The sequence below is a fragment of the Culex quinquefasciatus genome, chromosome 2 (genome assembly GCF_015732765.1).
Source record: "Culex quinquefasciatus strain JHB chromosome 2, VPISU_Cqui_1.0_pri_paternal, whole genome shotgun sequence".
Taxonomy (NCBI): Eukaryota; Metazoa; Arthropoda; class Insecta; order Diptera; family Culicidae; genus Culex; species Culex quinquefasciatus.
Genome location: NC_051862.1, coordinates 120614599 through 120633426, shown reverse-complemented (window position 1 = coordinate 120633426; position 18828 = coordinate 120614599). Strand labels below are relative to the sequence as shown.

The window sequence follows — 18828 nt, the reverse complement described above, 5'->3', positions numbered from 1 at the left end:
CAAAATAAGTCTCTTTTTAGAGAAGCTGCTAATTCACCGCATAGAGGCAAAAAGCAGGCAGCAATCTTTCCGAGCAAAATTATTCATTCATGACCGTTAATGGCATCGCACTGGAACACACAGAGTCGAGTCGAGCGCCACAAAATTGCATACTTGCCCATCGCAAAAAATTGGTCCTACAATTTCTACTTACAACTCACAGCACTCGGCAGCAACAGTTCGTTGAAAGGAGTAGCAAAAAAGAGTCGGACGAACGGAAAGTCAGCAGCCACCGTTAAAAGCATATTAAAATATTCACAACATTCATAATATACTATCATTGCAATAGGGGACGTATTGTGCAACGTCAGTCCTGGTGGTGAGAGAAATCCCCTCGCAACGGAAAATGAACAAAATTATAACTTCCAGATACGCTTTTGTTATTTCCGGAGCGGACACATGGCCCAGCCCCCTCCCAAACCGAGTGTAGGGGGGACTTTCTGACCAGCAGCTCATTCACATATGATGACTTTTTGGTCCCTAGATTTCGTTTAAAAAAAGACAAATTTGTATCATTTGGAGACTTTGCTGTCCTTTTCGGTGAAGTGTTAACTGTGGGAGCAGTGGCAATTACGAAGTGGCCATCGAGGAAACGTTCCTGTTGTTCCAGCCCCGTGTACCAGAAATGTCCTTACTGAACCAACGTCATTCAAGTACTGCTGGATGTCTTCCTGATTGAGTGTGCTGAGTGATGGTCATCGTCTGCAAACTTCCAAGGTCAAGCTGGTTGCTGTCGTTCGTGTGGTGCAAGAATTCAGCTATCTGATCGCAAGTTCCATCAAGTTTGAGACGAACGCAAAATGCCCTAAACCACGGATTACTAATTTGGTGAGACCTTTCCTATTTGAATAACAACATATTCTTTCATCTACTCTAACATTCATACATTTCACTAAAGTCAACCTACGCCAACCTTATTATATACGCGGTAGGGTGTTCCCTCGGTCGTTCGCTGTGAGTTGTGGATTGCCTGCTTCTCTAATGAAGGTTCGACTGGGGGGGCATGCTTATTAATTTCTCGTCGCTCCATACCCTCAGTGACGTGATGGGGACAAGGGCGTCTATGCAAAGTGTCCCTACACCCGCTACAAATTTCCGGTGCTTGGGGAGGGATGAGGGAAACCATTTTGTTCTATGCGCCGGTATTTGTAGCATTAAAATTCGTGCAAAAAAACTTATGCACGTGGGTGTACAGATTACGGAGTAAAAGATGATCGAATTGTTCACCTAGCGCTCACATGTGTTTCAGGACCAAGTTGCCTGCGGGTATGGGGATCATACATACATACATACATACATATAGCAGCTCATTCACATATGATGACCAGCGGGCACCGCAAACCACCCCCGGAACGAACGAAACAAACGGAGATGAGCCTGATGTAGGTCGAGAAAAGTGATAAAAATTGCATGAACTGGGATTAGGATAATTGAGCTTTGCGCGCTACTGATGCTGATGCGCTGCGGTCGGAAAAAATCACAATGTGATGGCCACCACCACCGCAAGAGTCAGTAATCAGTAGGGAAATATAATGTAAATACAACAACATCAACATCGGTTGGAATAATTGGTCGGTGCCATCATAGATACGGTATAGATTGTGACAACTTTTTAATCTATGTTTCATTATTTAATGCATTTCTGGAATGTATGGGGAGATCATTTTTCATGGGAATACGAGATATCAATCAGCCCAATGCAAACCACATGTGACAAAATTGTCAAGGATTTTGGTTTGGTCTGTTATCATCAGTGCATTGTGTGAGGATAAAAATATTTGTAATTTAATTAACTAGAATCTAATTATTTGGAGTGGGGACATTGCAATTTCCAGTTGAAATTTGCCTTTTTGCCTTGGAACAAAACTTTGAAATAAAATATTCGTGAACTGATCCATAATTAACCGTTTATTCGGCCTAAAGAGTTTTTTTTTTGTAAACTAAATAATGTTTTATAATAGAAAAATAGAAATTAAAATCTATTATAGTTTTGCAAACTATATTTTCATAAATGTTAGCTATTTTGACGCACATTTTTTTATGTAAATCTCTACGTGTAAATTTTTAAAAAGGCAAATCATTTTCTTTACTACTTATAGTTTTGTCGTTTCCAATTAAAGTTACAAAAAAAAGTATGAATAACCTTACCGTTTCAAGCATCCGAACAGTTTTGAGTAGAAATCTTGCAATTTTGAACATCAAGGCTTTTTTGTAAAGAAGTGCAGTTCAAGAAAGTGTCTGAAAAAAATTGAATTAAATAAGAAATCTGATATAAATATGATCAATTCAAAGTGAATCATTGTTGAAAATAAAAAGAACCTCAAAAAATCAAAGCAAGCTTAACCTTATGCTGTTACAATTTTTTGCAATTCCGTCGTGAAACTACTTTCTTTTCCTGTCATTCTTGAACGACAAAACAACCTACTTTTCTGTACCAAAATCGAATAGTAACCCTTTTCAAAACAAATACTGGAAAGTTCTACTTTTCAGCACTGAAATAGATGCTTGTTAGGAAAAGTTTAACTTTTCAAAAAAATAAAAAAGATAAAACTTGATTTAAGTGATTCATTGACTCAATGCATGGACATTTGTCCTAAAATTCCATTCAAAAGGTTTTTTCGGAATTGGAAAAAAACGTTGTATGGAACTCGTTTCAAACCTTGATTTTTTCATCACTCGCGGTATTTATCCAACTCGGTGAACCTTGTTGGATAAATGTACGACTCATGCTAAAAAAATCCACTTTTTGCCACTTGTTGCATAAACTACATTAGATTTAAAATGTATTAGATCTTATGAATCCTCAAACATCAATATTTTATAAATAGATTAAAATCTTGAATTATTGTAAATTAATTTTACTGCTTTACTGCTTTCATTATCATATTTTAGCATTATCTCTTATCAATTAAATGTCCGTGAAAGCTTGTTTTTAGCATTATAAAATGTTCATGATTTGAATGGTCTGCAATCCAGTAATTTATAACACTCGTCGACTTAGGCATGTGCAAATTTCATTAAAATTTTGTGTCATCCCCCCCCCCTCCCCTAACAACATGGAAATTTATGTAAAATCAACTGAAATGAATTTTAAATGCATTCCCCTGCATTAAAAGTCATATTTAGCATGTTTGATTTAGAATAAAATTCTATTGAATTTTGATGAATATTCAATGCAAACAGATTTTTCAAAGCATTATTTTTTTCATAATATCTTACATTTTGTTGGAAACTAGTGATTGCCAATCAACTGTACGGGTGTATATATTATAATGCATTTCCAATGTTTTTTCATTGATTCAATTCAATTTGTGCTTTTATTAGAATTTAGCAGGAGACAATGTCAACCTTGATGACGGTTGGACAGTACCTACAAATATGTTGTCATTGGGTAATTCTCCGCCAACTCAAATAACAGTTGCTCCAACCTATCTTCGATTTGCGTGAAACTTTCTCCTAAGAGATATTTTTTGTCCCTGATCACGAATCCGAACTCTTTTCAAAATTAAGGAGTGGCGGTACGAACCTTTCCATTTTTAAACATTCGAAAAACGACCTGTTTTCCAATAATTGTGGTCAACCTGAAATGGTGATGATTTGGAAATTTGAAAAACAAAACGTTTTTGAAATCGAACAAATACAAAAATAGTTTTTAAAACTCTGTCTTTTTTGTAAGTCAACTGTGAATAAACATGGGCAACCAAGAAGGGTATTTTTTTCATTCAGAACAAAATAAATATTTTTTAAATTTCATGTTTTTTTTTTTTGTATTTTGCAGGGTTATTTTTTTAGAGTGTGACAATGTTGTACAAAATTGTAGAGCATCATAAAAATTTTGAAGTATAATCATATGTGGATTTCTTGTAATCATCACTAATTATCGCGATTTAACAAGAATAAATGTATCAATAAAGGAACAATAAGTCTAATTTTTACATAATTATTGTAACATCTTTACAGGAATCCAATACATCATACAAACTACCAGCGGCTTATCACGAACCCCATTTGCCTTGGGTAGTCCTAAAATTCCATCAAAAACCACTTCAAAGCCACTTTTGCGGCTTTTAATCCTTTCTTCTCACAGTTATTGCGTATAATCTTTTAAGCTCCCCCTTTCCCCATTAGTCTGCCTTTGTGGTTGAGGATTTATCTATTTCCAAAAGACTAACCATATTTGAAGAACTTCAAACTAGCTAGGTATACGCAAATAGACGCAAATCTGGGGGTTCATTCGTCAATTGTTAAGTGGGTCCGTGAAAGGAAAAGAAAAGTAAACCAACTGTGTCAACTTTATCTCTGTTTTGGGAGGAGTGAAGGGGGACTATACCTGAGTGAAAGTAAACTTGACCACATTCCACTCCAAAAAGTTTTCCCCCTTCGGATATCTGACTTGTGATGATTTACTCAACTCTGGTTAACTTTTTATCAACTTTCATCTTTCACACAGGATGTGTGTGAGTGTGTGTGGTTTATGTACGTATCATCCTGTCATCAAGGACTTGATGACACTTTTCCTTAACTTCCGTTCTGTCGATCCCGATCCGAATCCCGAAATCAAAACGAAAAGACGTAATGAAGACTTATGACATTGCACAGTGGTCCGAAACCGAAATCTAGCGTGACAAAATTGATACCGGCCACACGTTAAGATTTAGAGCTTTGGTGTCTTCGGGACAAATAATCAGGGTCAATAGGGGCATCTTTTGGTATGGTGGACATTAGGTGGTCCAGGGTGGTTCAGAAATTTTGGCGGGATGACGAGATAGCTTTGGTGTCTTCAGAAAGAGAACACCATTCTGAGCAACTTTGCTGAAGAGCACAAAGCTCTATCTTCAAACGGAAGTTTCTAGAGCCATTTTTGTAATTTAGGTTGAAGTGTTTATGAAAAATGAGTTTTGAATTTATCAACTCAAGCTTGTTTAGCGAGTTGGTGTCTTCTAGACATTTGTAGAGCTTATCAAAACACACATTTATCTTCCAAGAGAGCAAAATCGGACCTTAAAACGAAAGTACGACGAAAAGACGCCATTTGAAATGTGAATAACTCGAAAGGTGGTGGAGTTTGACCTCGCTCTTAGAAGCATCTGAAAGTACACATTTTAGAGTACATTTGCTGAAATTATCTCGGGGTCTTTTTGTTTAACTTATTTAATTCAATTTGAAAATGAGCATTTTTAATCGTTTTTGCCCATAACTTTTGATAGAATTGACCAAAATTCATTTTCAAAATAAAAATGTTCATTTTGACAAGCTCTACAATTGTCTAGAAGGGCTCAAAAATGTACAAAATGATCTAGTGGTTGTAAAAGAAGAAACAACTTTTGGCTGAAATATTTCAGGAATAAATTTAATTATTTTGTTGATTCCTGAAATATTTCAGCCAAAAGTTGTTTCTTCTTTTACAACCACTAGATCATTTTGTACATTTTTGAGCCCTTCTAGACAATTGTAGAGCTTGTCAAAATGAACATTTTTATTTTTGAAAAATGAATTTTGGTCAATTCTATCAAAAGTTATGGGCAAAAAACGATTAAAAAATGCTCATTTTCAAATTGAGATTAAATAAGTTAAACAAAAAAGACCCCCGAGATAATTTCAGCAAATGTACTCTAAAATGTGTACTTTCAGATGCTTCTAAGAGCGAGGTCAAACTCCACCACCTTTTCGAGTTATTCACATTTCAAAATGGCGTCTTTTTCGTCGTATTTTGGCTATAACTTTCGTTTTTAAGGTCCGATTTTTGCTCTCTTGGAAGATAAATGTGTGTTTTGATAAGCTCTACAAATGTCTAGAAGACACCAACTCGCTACGAAACAAGACTGAGTTGATAAATTCAAAAAACTCATTTTTTCATAAACACTTCAACCTAAATTACAAAAATGGCTCTAGAAACTTCCCGTTTGAAGATAGAGCTTTGTGCTCTTCAGCAAAGTTGCTCAGAATGGTGTTCTCTACAACTTTTCTGAAGACACCAAAGCGCTATCTCGTCATCCCGCCAAAATAAAAATTCTGAACCACCCTAAAATTTGGACCACCCTAATGTCCACCATACCAAAAGATGCCCCTATTGACCCTGATTATTTGTCTCGAAGACACCAAAGCTCTAAATCTTAACGTGTGGCCGGTATCAATTTTGTCACGCTAGATTTCGGTTTCGGACCACTGTGCATTGATTGGAACGGAAATATCGATTTGAATGGTGGAAATAAAGCCATTACCGGGCTAAACTCGCTGGATCAGCCAAGACGAGGTGACATTTAGGTGTATTTCCGGTGGGTTCAACACACACACACATACACACAAGTTCTCATATGAATCCATGACGAAGGCTTTTGTGTAATATCCTTACTTATTTGCGAAAACTCCCCAGCGTGATGGCGCTTGCCGGAATGAAATATCTGCGGTGTCTTTCTTGACTTTTGTCGTCGATTCCGGACGGCGCCTGGAATGAGTCGAAAAGTTTTCCCCAAAGAGTCAAAAGGATTTCCTTTCCCTGTGAGCACACACACCCACTCACCGAACCTCGCAGTCAAATGTTTCTCTTTTCTTTAGCCCTCGCACACACATCAATGGATCAATGGTGGATAAGGTGGCCCAATTCCGAGTTCTTTGCCCAGAGACCGGTAATGTGCGGGTTTTGGGTGGGATTGGGTGTGTGACTAAAACTAGATTCGATCTGAGCAGGGCAGTTTTCATTCCCTTTTTTGGGTTGAGGGAAAGTATGACAATCTATCAGCGATATACTGCACTTTGGAGTGAGAATTTGTGCATGACAAAAGGTGGTACCGTAAAACCGGGTGACTTTGACAGCCGGGGTGACTTTAGGGCGCCTACCTAAGGTGTTATGATAAGGTCCAGTTTGTGACGATACACTACCTTCCCTTTACTAAGCAATCGATTCGAGAAGGGAAAAGATCACCAGTTGTGTTGGTCCGAGCCGGGATTTGAACCCCGATCTACCGCTTACGAGGTGGAAGCGTTGCCACTGGGCTACGTGGCTCGGTCTAATTTATATGTATTTCGCTAAAAAGCTTATAAACTTAGTTAACTAAATTTAAACATTGTTTTGCCTTCCTCGCCTCACTGAGGCAAGGCTATAAAATCACTCAAAAAATGAACTTTTTAACACTGGAACGCCAAACGCATGTCTAACTTACACGGACGCCCAAGCCTCCCAAAAAAGTTGGAACGGTAACTTCAACACGCCCGTTCTCGAGCATAACTCAACCAATCGGGACGATTCTTGTTCCCAGTGATTTGTAAGAATGTCTAGATGATCCTAAAATTTTGCAGAACTTGATTTGAACAAATCTGTAATTTCTGCGACCGAAAACATCGTTCCAACTTTTTTTAAACGACTGCCTCCGCGGAATTTTCGGCGAATTTTTTTTTACACGCGAAAAAAAAAGTTGGAACGATGTTTTTGATCGCAAAAATTACAGATTTGATCAAATTAAGTTCTGCAAAGGTCTAGAATCATTTAGACATCCTAACAAATCACTGGAAAGATGAATCATCTTGATTGGTTGAGTTATGCCCGAGAACCATTGAGTTGAAGTTACCGTTCCAACTTTTTTGGAGCCTTGGGCGTTGGAATGTTAAATAAGCCTTCAAGATATACCTTTACGTATGCATATCGGCTCAGAATCAAATTCTGAGCAAATGTCTGTGCGTGTGGATGGACGTGGAATTTTTTTTCTCACTCACTTTTCTCGGAACTGGCTCGACCGATTTTGTCCGAATCTATGTCTCTGGATTCGTCTTCAGGTTCTTTAAGTCTTTTTTGAATTTCATCCGGTTTGGTGCAGTACTTTAAAAGTTATGATAGAAAAACTGTTTTGGTTGATACAAAAAAGGGTCATTATTTACATAATATGAAAGCTCCGGCGGATAGCTGTCGGAACTTTCCGCTCAGTGCACGCACACAAACACTGCAGTGCTTCAAATGGTTCATTAAATTTATCATAGATGGTAGCTCTCAGATGTGTAGTGTATAGTGTCTTTACTAAGTAAGCGTTAGCCTAAGTTTTCGTAGTGTGTGGTTGCAAGGTTTTTAGGGGAAGGCAGCAACCACCTTCTGGTGGATTAGGTAACGTTTTTTTTTTGTTAAAAACTATTGGTGATGGAAAATTCGACGCAAAAATATAATTTGAACACATTTAACCTGATTTTAACAACAAAAACTATGACTATCAAAGTCACCCCGGTATTGAAATAAGAATTTTCAACGTAGCTATTTGTTTAAACACTTTTGAAGAAACTTTTGCATTCAAAAATCTTGTCAAATAATTAAATTGCAGAAGATTATAATAAATACTTAGCAATGTTTTGAATTTCATTCTTTTTTGCTGTTTAAAAGAATCCCTGCATTTAGCTGGGCTTCGATCTAAAAAATCGACAAAAATCTGTTTTTCAACCAATTTTTGATCTTTAAAAAGCATTGGAAAGATAGAACTCTTAAAATTTTAGTAAATTTTAGGATTGGAAGTTTTATTTGTTGTATGTGACTGTGCCAATGTTTTTGAAAATGTAATATTTTTAGGGGTCAACTTTGGCTGTGTTTTTCACTAATATTTTCTATATTTCAGAAAAAAGAGGTAAGCAGTAAGTGTTGTAGTGTCCGACTATGTTTCTACGCATTTATTTATAATTTAAATGATTATGGTGCCATTCTATAGCAGAAAATGTGAAAAACTAGCAAAAAATTGAAAAAGTGACTGTGCAAACGTGAAAAAAATTAGATAGGCAAATTGTAATCATATTAGGTGGTAGAGAGCATGAGCATGAGCATGAGAGACCACCCTTGGTTGCCCCTCCGTTGCTGAACAGAACCGTAATATCCTTCCAGCACTACTGACTATCAAGTGGTGTTTCCCTTATCAACAGCATGTTTGAATGCGTCGAAAAGATAAAACACCATGAATGCCAAAACTAGATCAGTTGCGAATAGGAAAAAGTCATTGGACACCAACGGCGCCCGCCATGTCAGTTTGTAGATCTCGATTTTAAGGGACGGGAATGTTAGTTAGCGCGGGTTGCTACTAGGGCAGCTGGTTTGCCCTGTGCGTACACCCCACGAGCGCCAGGAACCTGAAAATGTGTTAGTAGGATAGGGTGTTTGGTCAGGATTCATCATAGAAGATGATGATGCGACCCAAAATCATAGTGTTTGTTGAACGGAAGCTGCGGATGAGACATTTCCCGTTTATCGGTTGTAAAATTTTAAATGAAATGGTTTAATCTTAGACAGCCGGCTGTGGAAAAATAGAACCCAGATCATTTGTAATTAAAGAATGAAGAATTTTACAGTCTGACTTTTAAATTCAGATGTTTTTACGAGTTTTAAATGATTGATTTTTAGTGAGGTACTGATTAACGAAGGGAAGGCGAATTGAAATTGTATCCTAAGGTTTTGTTGTTGTTGCACACCGACAACGAACGCCAGAAATCTCGCAACCCAGCAGAAAGGCATCGCAAATCGAACTCTGTAATTATATTAGGTGGTAGAATTGACAAAATACTACCAAAAACTAACATAAACTAAGCAAGAAAAATGCAAATTAAAATACTAAAACAAAACAAGAAAAACATAAAACAAGAGAAGTAAGTATTTCGTAGAACAAAAGTTGCACAAAATGACCTCCTAAACACGGGAAACAAAAAAATTGAAAAAAATGGGTGGTACAGGGTTAATTTTAGAGGGCCTCGTGGCGCGGTGGTTAGCGGCTTCAGCTGCCGATCCCTAAGTTGCTATGGGGCGCGGGTTCGATTCCCGCCTTATCCTCCTGGCCTTCTCTCGGATGGGGAAGTAAAACGTCGGTCCATTTGCGTAAAAGAGGTTTTGGGTGACTTACCGCACATAACCTTCGGACGCCTAGAAATGAGCAGAAACTTTCAACAGAGCCCACAAAATACCCCGGGGTCGTCAAAATGGATTGCTTTTTAGGGTTAATTTTATTGAGTTTTCCCCTTTCGAATTCAAGTTGAATTTTTTGCCATTTTTTTGAAAATTCTAAGTAATTTTGACGGGATCGGACCAGTGGTGTAGAGGTAAGCGTGGTTGCTTCTCACCCAGTCGGCTTGGGTTCGATCCTGTGGGGTCCTCGCCATTCCGGACGCAGCTCGCAGGCTGCCGATCATCCTCCCGACCGCCCTCTGACCACATGTCCGGAATGCCGCACACTCGATCACCATCGTCGCCAGCACCGTCCTCGTTCACAGCTCCCACTCAACTAACCCTCTCTCTTACGATTTCCCCCACACGCTGTTCTCTCTCAGCTTATCTGCCAAGGGGCATGACACTCAGTGGATCAGACCCTAAAGATCCCAGAAGGTCCCGGTGGCATTTTTCGAGACGAGATTTGTCTGACCACGCCTTCCGTCGGATGGGGAAGTAAATGTTGGCCCCGGTCAAACCTAAAGGGTTAGGTCGATAGCTCAGTCCAGGTGTAGGAGTCGTCTCTCGAGGTCCTGTCTCGGTGAAGTCGCTGGTAGGCAGTTGGACTCGCAATCCAAAGGTCGTCAGTTCGAATCCCGGGGTGGATGGAAGCTAAGGTGTAAAAAGAGGTTTGCAATTGCCTCAACAATCAAGCCTTCGGACACCTAGTTTTGGGTAGGAATCTCGCAATCGAGAGCGCCAAGGCAATGCTGTAGAGCGAATAATTTGATTTGAAGTTTTGCTGAAGGCACCAAATCGATCAGAAAATCCGTTTTTAAGCTTCACATTTTTGAAAATTTAGAAGCTTTTTGTATGCCAAAATTGAATCTTATGAACGAAGTAATGATACAAAATTATTTGGTTATAATTAGAAGAATTACACATAAAGTTTCATAAAAAAAATCGACTGAAAACAATTTCAAATATTTTGTATAATGTTTATATTTGCATTTTAACGTGATCCTGCTATCTTGCCACACGTCAGTTCTTGACGTTTCGAGAAAAACGTGTTTTATTGTTTCAATCAGAAATGTTCACAGTAGTCGGGATTGCACGTGTGTCAAAACGTCCTTTGGCTATACTTCCTTTGACCAGTGATCACCCTTGCAGCTATTTTCAGGGTGTGTCAAAATAGCACGATCACATCGAAAATTCTTTCATATGAATAGTGACAACAATTTACGGAGTTTTTGTCGGTTTGAGTTGAAGAAAAAAACAACACAAAATGGTTTTCTTAACTCAATTTGGCAAAAATACACGTGTAGTACGAGCACAACGATATTCAAATCGATATTCGTGGCTTTCAGATTTCAAATGAATAAACGATTCAAAATTCGATTCGTTTGGAAATATTTTCATTTATTTTACAATTTAATCAAGTCATTCTAAAAGTCCAACATTCATCGTGACCACCCCTCAAGCTCGATCATCTTATCTCTCCGGATCCGGCAGCCTTAGAAACGAAAAGATTTTCGATTCAAGTTGGAAAATTCGTTTTATTAACTTTTCTCATATCATTTATGGGTTTCCTTCTCTATTGATACACACACAGCCACAGCCACACCATCGCACATACAGTTCCCGAACTAACTTTCCTATCAATTCGTCGGTTGGTTGTAAGAAGTAATGCCAAGGGTTGGGGGTGAATAAAGGATGATTTTGGGGCTTTTGCCATCGACGACGACGACGACGTTCCACAACTCATCTCATCCCTCATCCAGACCAAGAGGCTAGCATTTCTGAGCAGACTGACTGCGGAAGACTTCGACGAAAATCGACCGATTTGATCGGAAATGAAGAGATTTCCAAAGGGAGAGGCTGTACAAATAGGAAATTCTAGGGTTGTGAATAGACTAACTCCTGGGAACGATTCCCGGCAAAGTTTTTCCCCGCCCGAATAAACGAACAAAGTTTGACGAAAGTTATGAGAAAATAACGATTCAATTACGGCTCTAGATGAATGGAAACTGTTGCTTCCTCGTTGGTTTGCCGACGAGTCGTACAAATATTTGAATTTAGTTTTGAGAGATTTTTGGATGGTATGTTTGGATGATAAATCGATGCAGTTTATATATTTATTGGAACGTTTTGAATGCACAATTAAATTTCAGTTCGCTTCAGTCGCCTGAGCTCTCGATTTTTGTTGAATTCCTCAACCTTGCGACGTTCTTCCTCTTCGGCAGCTTTAATTCGCTCCAGTTCTTCCTTTTGTTCTTCGGCCTTCGCAATGATATCCCGCAACAGTTCCGAATGTTGTTCGATGTGGTTTTCCAGGAACAGCTCGAAGTTTGCCGCCACTGAGAGCTTTACCTTGATTCCGGCAGCCTTGGCAAGTTGATTCCAGTGGATTGGTTCCAGGAGGGGATGTTGAAGCAGTTCGATGATGGCGATGTGTGGTTCAAACTGCTCAACTCGTGCGAGGAAAGTCCGAATGACATTCTGGATCTGGGGTTGATCTTCGAACGGATCGAGCAGATCCCCGAAACACTTTTTGTAGTGGAACAAGGTTCGAGCGACCACTTCGGTTTCCACGCTGGATATGGGATTCTTGCGCCAACTTTCTTCAACATTGCTGTATTCAGCGGCGAAGATCCACATGTTCTTGTAACCCACAAAGCTCTCCTTCAGCTCAACCAAGCTGGACAAGTCGATCGCCGCCATCTCGAATAGCTCCTGTCGTTTGTTGAGCGTTTCCCCATACTGAAACAGCTCGTTGATCGTTTTCCAAAGCTTCTTCACCTCGATCGACACTTCCGTCACCTTGGCCACGTCATAAACCGTCGTAAACTTGGAGATGTGCACGTTGATCTCCTCCACCCTACTTGCGAACCCAGCTTCGTCACTCACTTGCTGCTTCCGGAACTTGTCCACCTCGCCCTCGTGGAACTCGTGCACCGACTCGATCTGATTGAGAATCGCTTTTGGCATTCCCAGCGCCGTCCACTTTTGGTAAAAGTCCGCGTCGGGAAGCGCGTACCGGAAGTGGTCCAAGATCTCGTACTCGAACACCACCGTCTTCATGCGCTCTTCCAGCTGCTGCAGCAGCTCCGGAATGGTGTCCATAAACTCGCGGATCTCGTAGATGTGCTCGATCGAGGCCGGCTTCTCGCACATTCGTTCGATGATCTCGTTGTAGTCGAACACAATATCCGAGGTCTTGTCGCGAAGCCGCTCGGTCAACATCTTCAGAAGGGCCGCCGTAAGATCTGCTCTCTTCTGGATTAACGCCGTTCGGAGGGGCAGTACGTCGATCCAGAAGGATCCAATCACGATACTGAGTGGGAGCGTTCGCTCCAAACTCTCCCGCATCCGAATCTGTAGTGAGATCTCCTCCTTTACCTGAAGCGAAGTCTTGGTGCTCTTGACCTCTTCTACGTACTCCGTAATGTTGGTGAAGAAGAGCGTCTTGAACTCAGTGTAGCGAGTGGCGTAAGCCTTCAGCGGGATCACACACTGCCGGTAAGACATTCGCAGGTGATCTCTCCTCCCCCAGATCGTCGGATCTCTCAATCCCATCGAAGACAGGAACAAGTTGGGCGCAAAGATGAGCGAGCCAAACAGCGACGGATCGATCAGGTGCACGTCGTGCGTTTGCTCAACAAACTCCACAAACAGAGTCTCCAAACACGGCAGGAACTCGTCCGGATCGGTTGAGAAGTAGGGAGCTTGTTCGCCCATGTGCAGCAGCAGGTAGAACACGGGCGTCTTGCCCGACTCGAACGGAGACTCGATCAAGCTGCCCTCCCACGAGTAGTTCTCGTCTATCGGGAGGGTCAACTCGCAGGGATCGCACAGGCGGTGGCAGAACACATCCGTTGAGGTTAAGACGAGATCGCGAAGGGCGGCTTGCATTCGGTGCTTGATCTGCTCGACCAGACGGTACAGCTTCATGAACTGGTAGATGGTCCAGCTGGTGATGGATATGTTGAACCAGCCGCGACCGACGTTCAGCAGGGACTTGTGGACCTAAGAAAATCTCTGGTCTAAATCATGATCTTGAATAAAGAAATAACGATCAAACCTGCATCGTTGTCCGCTCAATCCACGCGTTCTGCAGATATTGCATCACCTTCCCGAGTTGCTCCTCGTTTGCCTCCTTGAACGCTGCCAGGGTTTGAGGCTCGGGGAACTCCGTAACAAAGAGAGACATCTCCCTCACAACATCGCACTCGTAGTGCACCAATCGCAAAGCATTGTAGACCGCCGGATGGCTCAGCAGTATGATTCGCTTGATCAGCGCAAAGCGCTCCCCTAAGCTGTACAACGCGCGCAGCTCATCCACGCAAAATGGCAGACTCTTGTAGCAAACCATGTGAACGGGTTGAATGTTAAGCCACTCGTTCTGCTCCAGACACACGTTCATGGACAGGCCGATGTGGAACCTGCGGTACACGGCGTTGAACGCTTCGAACACGTCCGGACTCGATCGCTCGATTAACCGGTCCCGGGTAGATTCGATCATCTCAAAGTACTCGCCAACATCCACCAATCGGGACAGGTAAGAATATCTCAAATAGTTTTCCGCGTAGTTTCGCTGCTCCACGGCGAAAAGAATCCGTTTGCTGTACTGTCCGGGATCTTCGTACAGCAAATACAGTCGAATCCGTGGAATCTCCCAAACCTGTCCACCGACCTCAACGATCCAGCGGAGCTTGTCCGCGTCGTAATCTACGACACATACTGGCGTCCAAGTCCATTCGCGTGACTCGAAGTCCTGAACTAAGGCAAACCCTTTCAGATCCTCAATCGAAAGCCAACGCTCCACGGACATCGGATCGTAGTCGTAATCGTCGAACCACTCGAGCGGCAGGAACGACTCGGTGGATATCAACTGTGGTAGCGGATCCAGCTGGGTTAGCTGATCCTTGTTGATGCCGTTGCGCCAAAGGATAGCTTCCAGCTGGGCCACCTCCGAGAGGTTTGGAATGAGTCGAGAGATGAATTGGAACTTGTTGGATCTTGAGACCTTTTGGGATAATATCGACTAAAGAATAGAAAGAATTCGGAAGTCAAGTAACTAACATCGGAGAAGATCGTTGGCGATATCGATAGCCGGATGGACTTCCTGGACAACAAGCTGGCCTCAAAAAGGCTTTTTCGTGCTTTGAAATCTTGTTGGAACGAAGCTCGCCAGTCAAGCTCTGGATACGACATTTTCAAAACTTCAGCTTCTCTGGCGTTTCAATTGTCATGGCCTACTATGTTTATTTTGATGAGTTTCATAAAACCCCAAACATGAAAGTTTCAAAGCATTAATTTTCCAAGCTTACTTCACCTTATCTCCCAACAGAGAGCACGCATTCGTGCCCAATAAACTTTTTTTCTCCGTCACGGCCTACTGCAACCACTATTCCCAAACCACGATAGGGGAAAACCGCACTAACCGCCTACTGGCTGCCAAATTCAAAGCTCACTATGTAACATGTCTCATAACTTCACGTCACGTCGTCAGCGCGAATAGTACAGCGGTTATGCGCTCTCACGAGCAATAAATTTTCCTCGGTGAAACATGTTTAAATTAATTTTCATATTTTTCACTAAATGCATTCACAGCATGTGCTTGTGTGACGCTGTGTGTGTGTGTGCGCGTATACTTACACAAACATGTTCTCACAGCATAACATCAGTAGCGAGCGAGTCGGCGTTGATGGTATATGTAACCGACATTCAAAATAAGCCATAAATTCCGCCGACGTCATGAATATGAAAATTACTTCCGATATGTGTCCTATTTTCGCGTCCAAGCCAGTCATGTGTCGCTTTGCTGCCACCGGCCCCGTCCTGCCATCGGATCAGAGGCCTCGGTCACGACGCAATCATGTATCTAGAGCAGAATTATTTTACATTGCTATTAAGTGCATGAATTTAACATAAACCTATCGTAGCACTTAGTTTTTTTTGTGATACTTTTTTGCTGACTACAATTTATTTCGGAAGGCAACGGGAAATACTTTTTTGTATTACTTTATTTGTTCATGAATTATTTCAGACTTATTAAAACTTATTGAAAAAATCTAAATCTAATTTAACTTCATTTGTAATTCGATGCCCGTGTGCTCTCTCGTGGCAGCAGGCTTGCCCGAATGGTTAAGCCGTCCGATTTGTAAGCGGATGATCATGGGTTCAATTTCCATCTGCTCCAACCTTCCCCTTGGTTGTTGTTAGGCCGTTAAGTCATTCCAGGTGTGGGAGTCGTCTCTCTGCTATAAGTACAAACAACACACCAAACCAAGCCTGCCCCGGTAGAATCGCTGGCGGCGGTTGGACTCGTAATCCAAAGGTAGTCAGTTCGAACCCTGGGGTGGAAGTAGGTTTGGGTGCTCTACCCATTCAAGCCTTTGGACTCCTAGGTTTTGAGTAGATTCTTGCAATAGAGACCACAATAGACCGGGGGTCGTTTTTATTAAAGTGGATGGCTTAATTTTCATTGAATTGTTTTTTTTTATTCATAACTTATTTTTATTAGGTCCTATTAGGTGCAGCGACCAGGTTGGGACCGTTTATTGAAGTATGTGAAGCAGGTATTTTTTGATTTTTTGAAGTATTTAATGTATTTCAAGCTTTTAAGTATTTAAAATATTTTAAATATTTGAAGTATTTTAAGTATTTGAAGTTTTTTTTATTATTTTAAATATTTCATCTATTTTAAGTATTTTAAATATTTATAGTATTCAAAGTATTTAAAGTATTTAAAGTATTTAAAGTATTTAAAGTATTTAAAGTTTTTAAAGTACTTAAAGTACTTAAAGTATTTAAAGTATTTAAAGTATTTAAAGTATTTAAAGTATTTAAAGTATTTAAAGTATTTAAAGTATTTAAAGTATTTTTAGTATTTAAAGTGTTTTAAGTATTTTAAGTGTTTGAAGTGTTTTAAGTATTTTAAGTATTTTAAGTATTTCAAGTATTTTAAGTATTTTAAGTATTTTAAGTATTTTAAGTATTTTAAGTATTTTAAGTATTTTAAGTATTTAAAGTATTTAAAGTATTTAAAGTATTTAAAGTATTTAAAGTATTTAAAGTATTTAAAGTATTTAAAGTATTTAAAGTATTTAAAGTATTTAAAGTATTTAAAGTATTTAAAGTATTTAAAGTATTTAAAGTATTTAAAGTATTTAAAGTATTTAAAGTATTTAAAGTATTCAAAGTATTTTAAGTATTTTAAGTTTTTTAATTATTTTAAGTATTTTAAGTATTTTAAGTATTTTAAGTATTTTAAGTATTTGAAGTATGTTAAGTATTTAAAGTATTTTAAGTATTTTAAGTTTTTTAAGTATTTTAAGTATTTTTAGTATATTAAGTATTTTAAGTTTTATAAGTATTTTAAGTATTTTAAGTATTTTGAGTATTTTAAGTATTTTAAGTATTTTAAGTATTTTAAATATTTTAAATATTTTGAGTTTTTTAAGTATTTTAAGTATTTTAAGTATTTTAAGTATTTTAAGTTTTTTAAGTATTTTAAGTTTTTTAAGTATTTGAAGTATTTGAAGTATTTTAAGTGTTTAAGTACTGCTTTTTACGAGATAAAATAACATTTTTCCTTCGACTGACAGGAGGTTTACGCTGCCAATTTGCCGCGGTGTAAAAATCAGCAAGTTGAACTTAAATTCAGCATTGATTTGGCTGTCAACCGGGTCTGTTCTAACTATTTTCTGTATTTTTTTTTGTATTTCAAATATTTTATGTATTTTAGGAATATAAATTATTTTAAGTATTTAAAGCCTCAATATTATAAGTATTTTATTTACTTAAAGTTTGTTTTTTGTGTTTCAAGTATTTTTAAACAATTACAAAATTAATTTAAAATTGGTTGAACAAGACGGAAACTAACGAGACTGACCAAATACTTATCAAGAATTGCGTAAAAATCAAGGTAACAAGGTTGAAATGTATTTTTGATAAAATCGAAAAAAGAACAAGATGAAATATTTAGAATTTTGCTTATATAACCCCTATACATGTAACTCGGCAAAAATGTCAGAGATTGGTATGAGCACACACTAATACTTTTCTAAATTCTGTTTGCAGGGCATTAAAATATACATTTTCAACTATTAACAAAACAAATTTGAAGACATTTGGTTGTAGCATTGCCGAGATATAGCTATTTTAAGTAATATTTTTTTGTTTTTCATGTAAAAAATAATCAGTTTTCTATTTTTGTATTTTTGATAAAGCAAAATTTGAAAATCGGGTTTTGTCGTGCACACGGGATATGTCTTCAGAGTCTTCACCTCAAATTTCAGTCCATTTGGCCCATCCCACCTCGAGATATCGTGGCACCCGTAAATCAACTCTGTGTTTAGAGAAAAACGTTCAGAAAGTTTGATGGTTCGCTTTACGCATGGCAAAATTTCTAGGTTAAATCGTCTCTTACTCAGTTTAATCATGAAATATCTTCTTGACACTTTCATGAGTGATTGAATAAATTTTCTGTAATATGAAACTTCGTGATTTTCTACATGTATAAAACCCCTCAAGTAAGCCAAATTAAGCCAAAAATTGCCAATCAACAAACTGAAAATAAACCCGCTTCCAAAACAAGTGAAAAATAACACAAAAAAATAACAAACATGTTATAAAAAATATCCTACAAAGAAATGATTTAGAAGTTTGTAAACTTTCCTATTCCAGTATCTACCTTGAAGAGATGAATGAAAAATTATAATTTTTTGTTGTTTTTTTAGTTTCTATAACAAACTTAAAAACTGCGAGTATCTTTCCAGTTGGAAAAATAGTAGAATCTTTTTATTTATCGAAAGAGGATCAAACGTTGATTCGTTTCTTTTTTATGATTTTAAGCTTAATAAAAACATATTGAAAAACTAGCATGTTTTGATTTGATCATTGAG

The 18828-nt window shown here is 38.8% G+C and overlaps 1 protein-coding gene across 1 annotated transcript; it reads right to left on the bottom strand.

The window, feature by feature from the left end:
* Positions 1 to 12061: 12061 nt before the first annotated feature.
* Positions 12062 to 15116, bottom strand: LOC6043623 (dynein heavy chain 1, axonemal). The gene is made up of 3 exons (XM_038255420.1): positions 15002 to 15116; positions 14001 to 14945; positions 12062 to 13945 (listed from the first exon to the last, which is right to left on the bottom strand). Exons 2-3 carry the CDS (start codon positions 14748 to 14750, stop codon positions 12080 to 12082), a joined length of 2616 nt encoding a protein of 871 aa, XP_038111348.1. The 5' UTR covers positions 14751 to 14945; positions 15002 to 15116; the 3' UTR covers positions 12062 to 12079.
* Positions 15117 to 18828: the final 3712 nt, after the last annotated feature.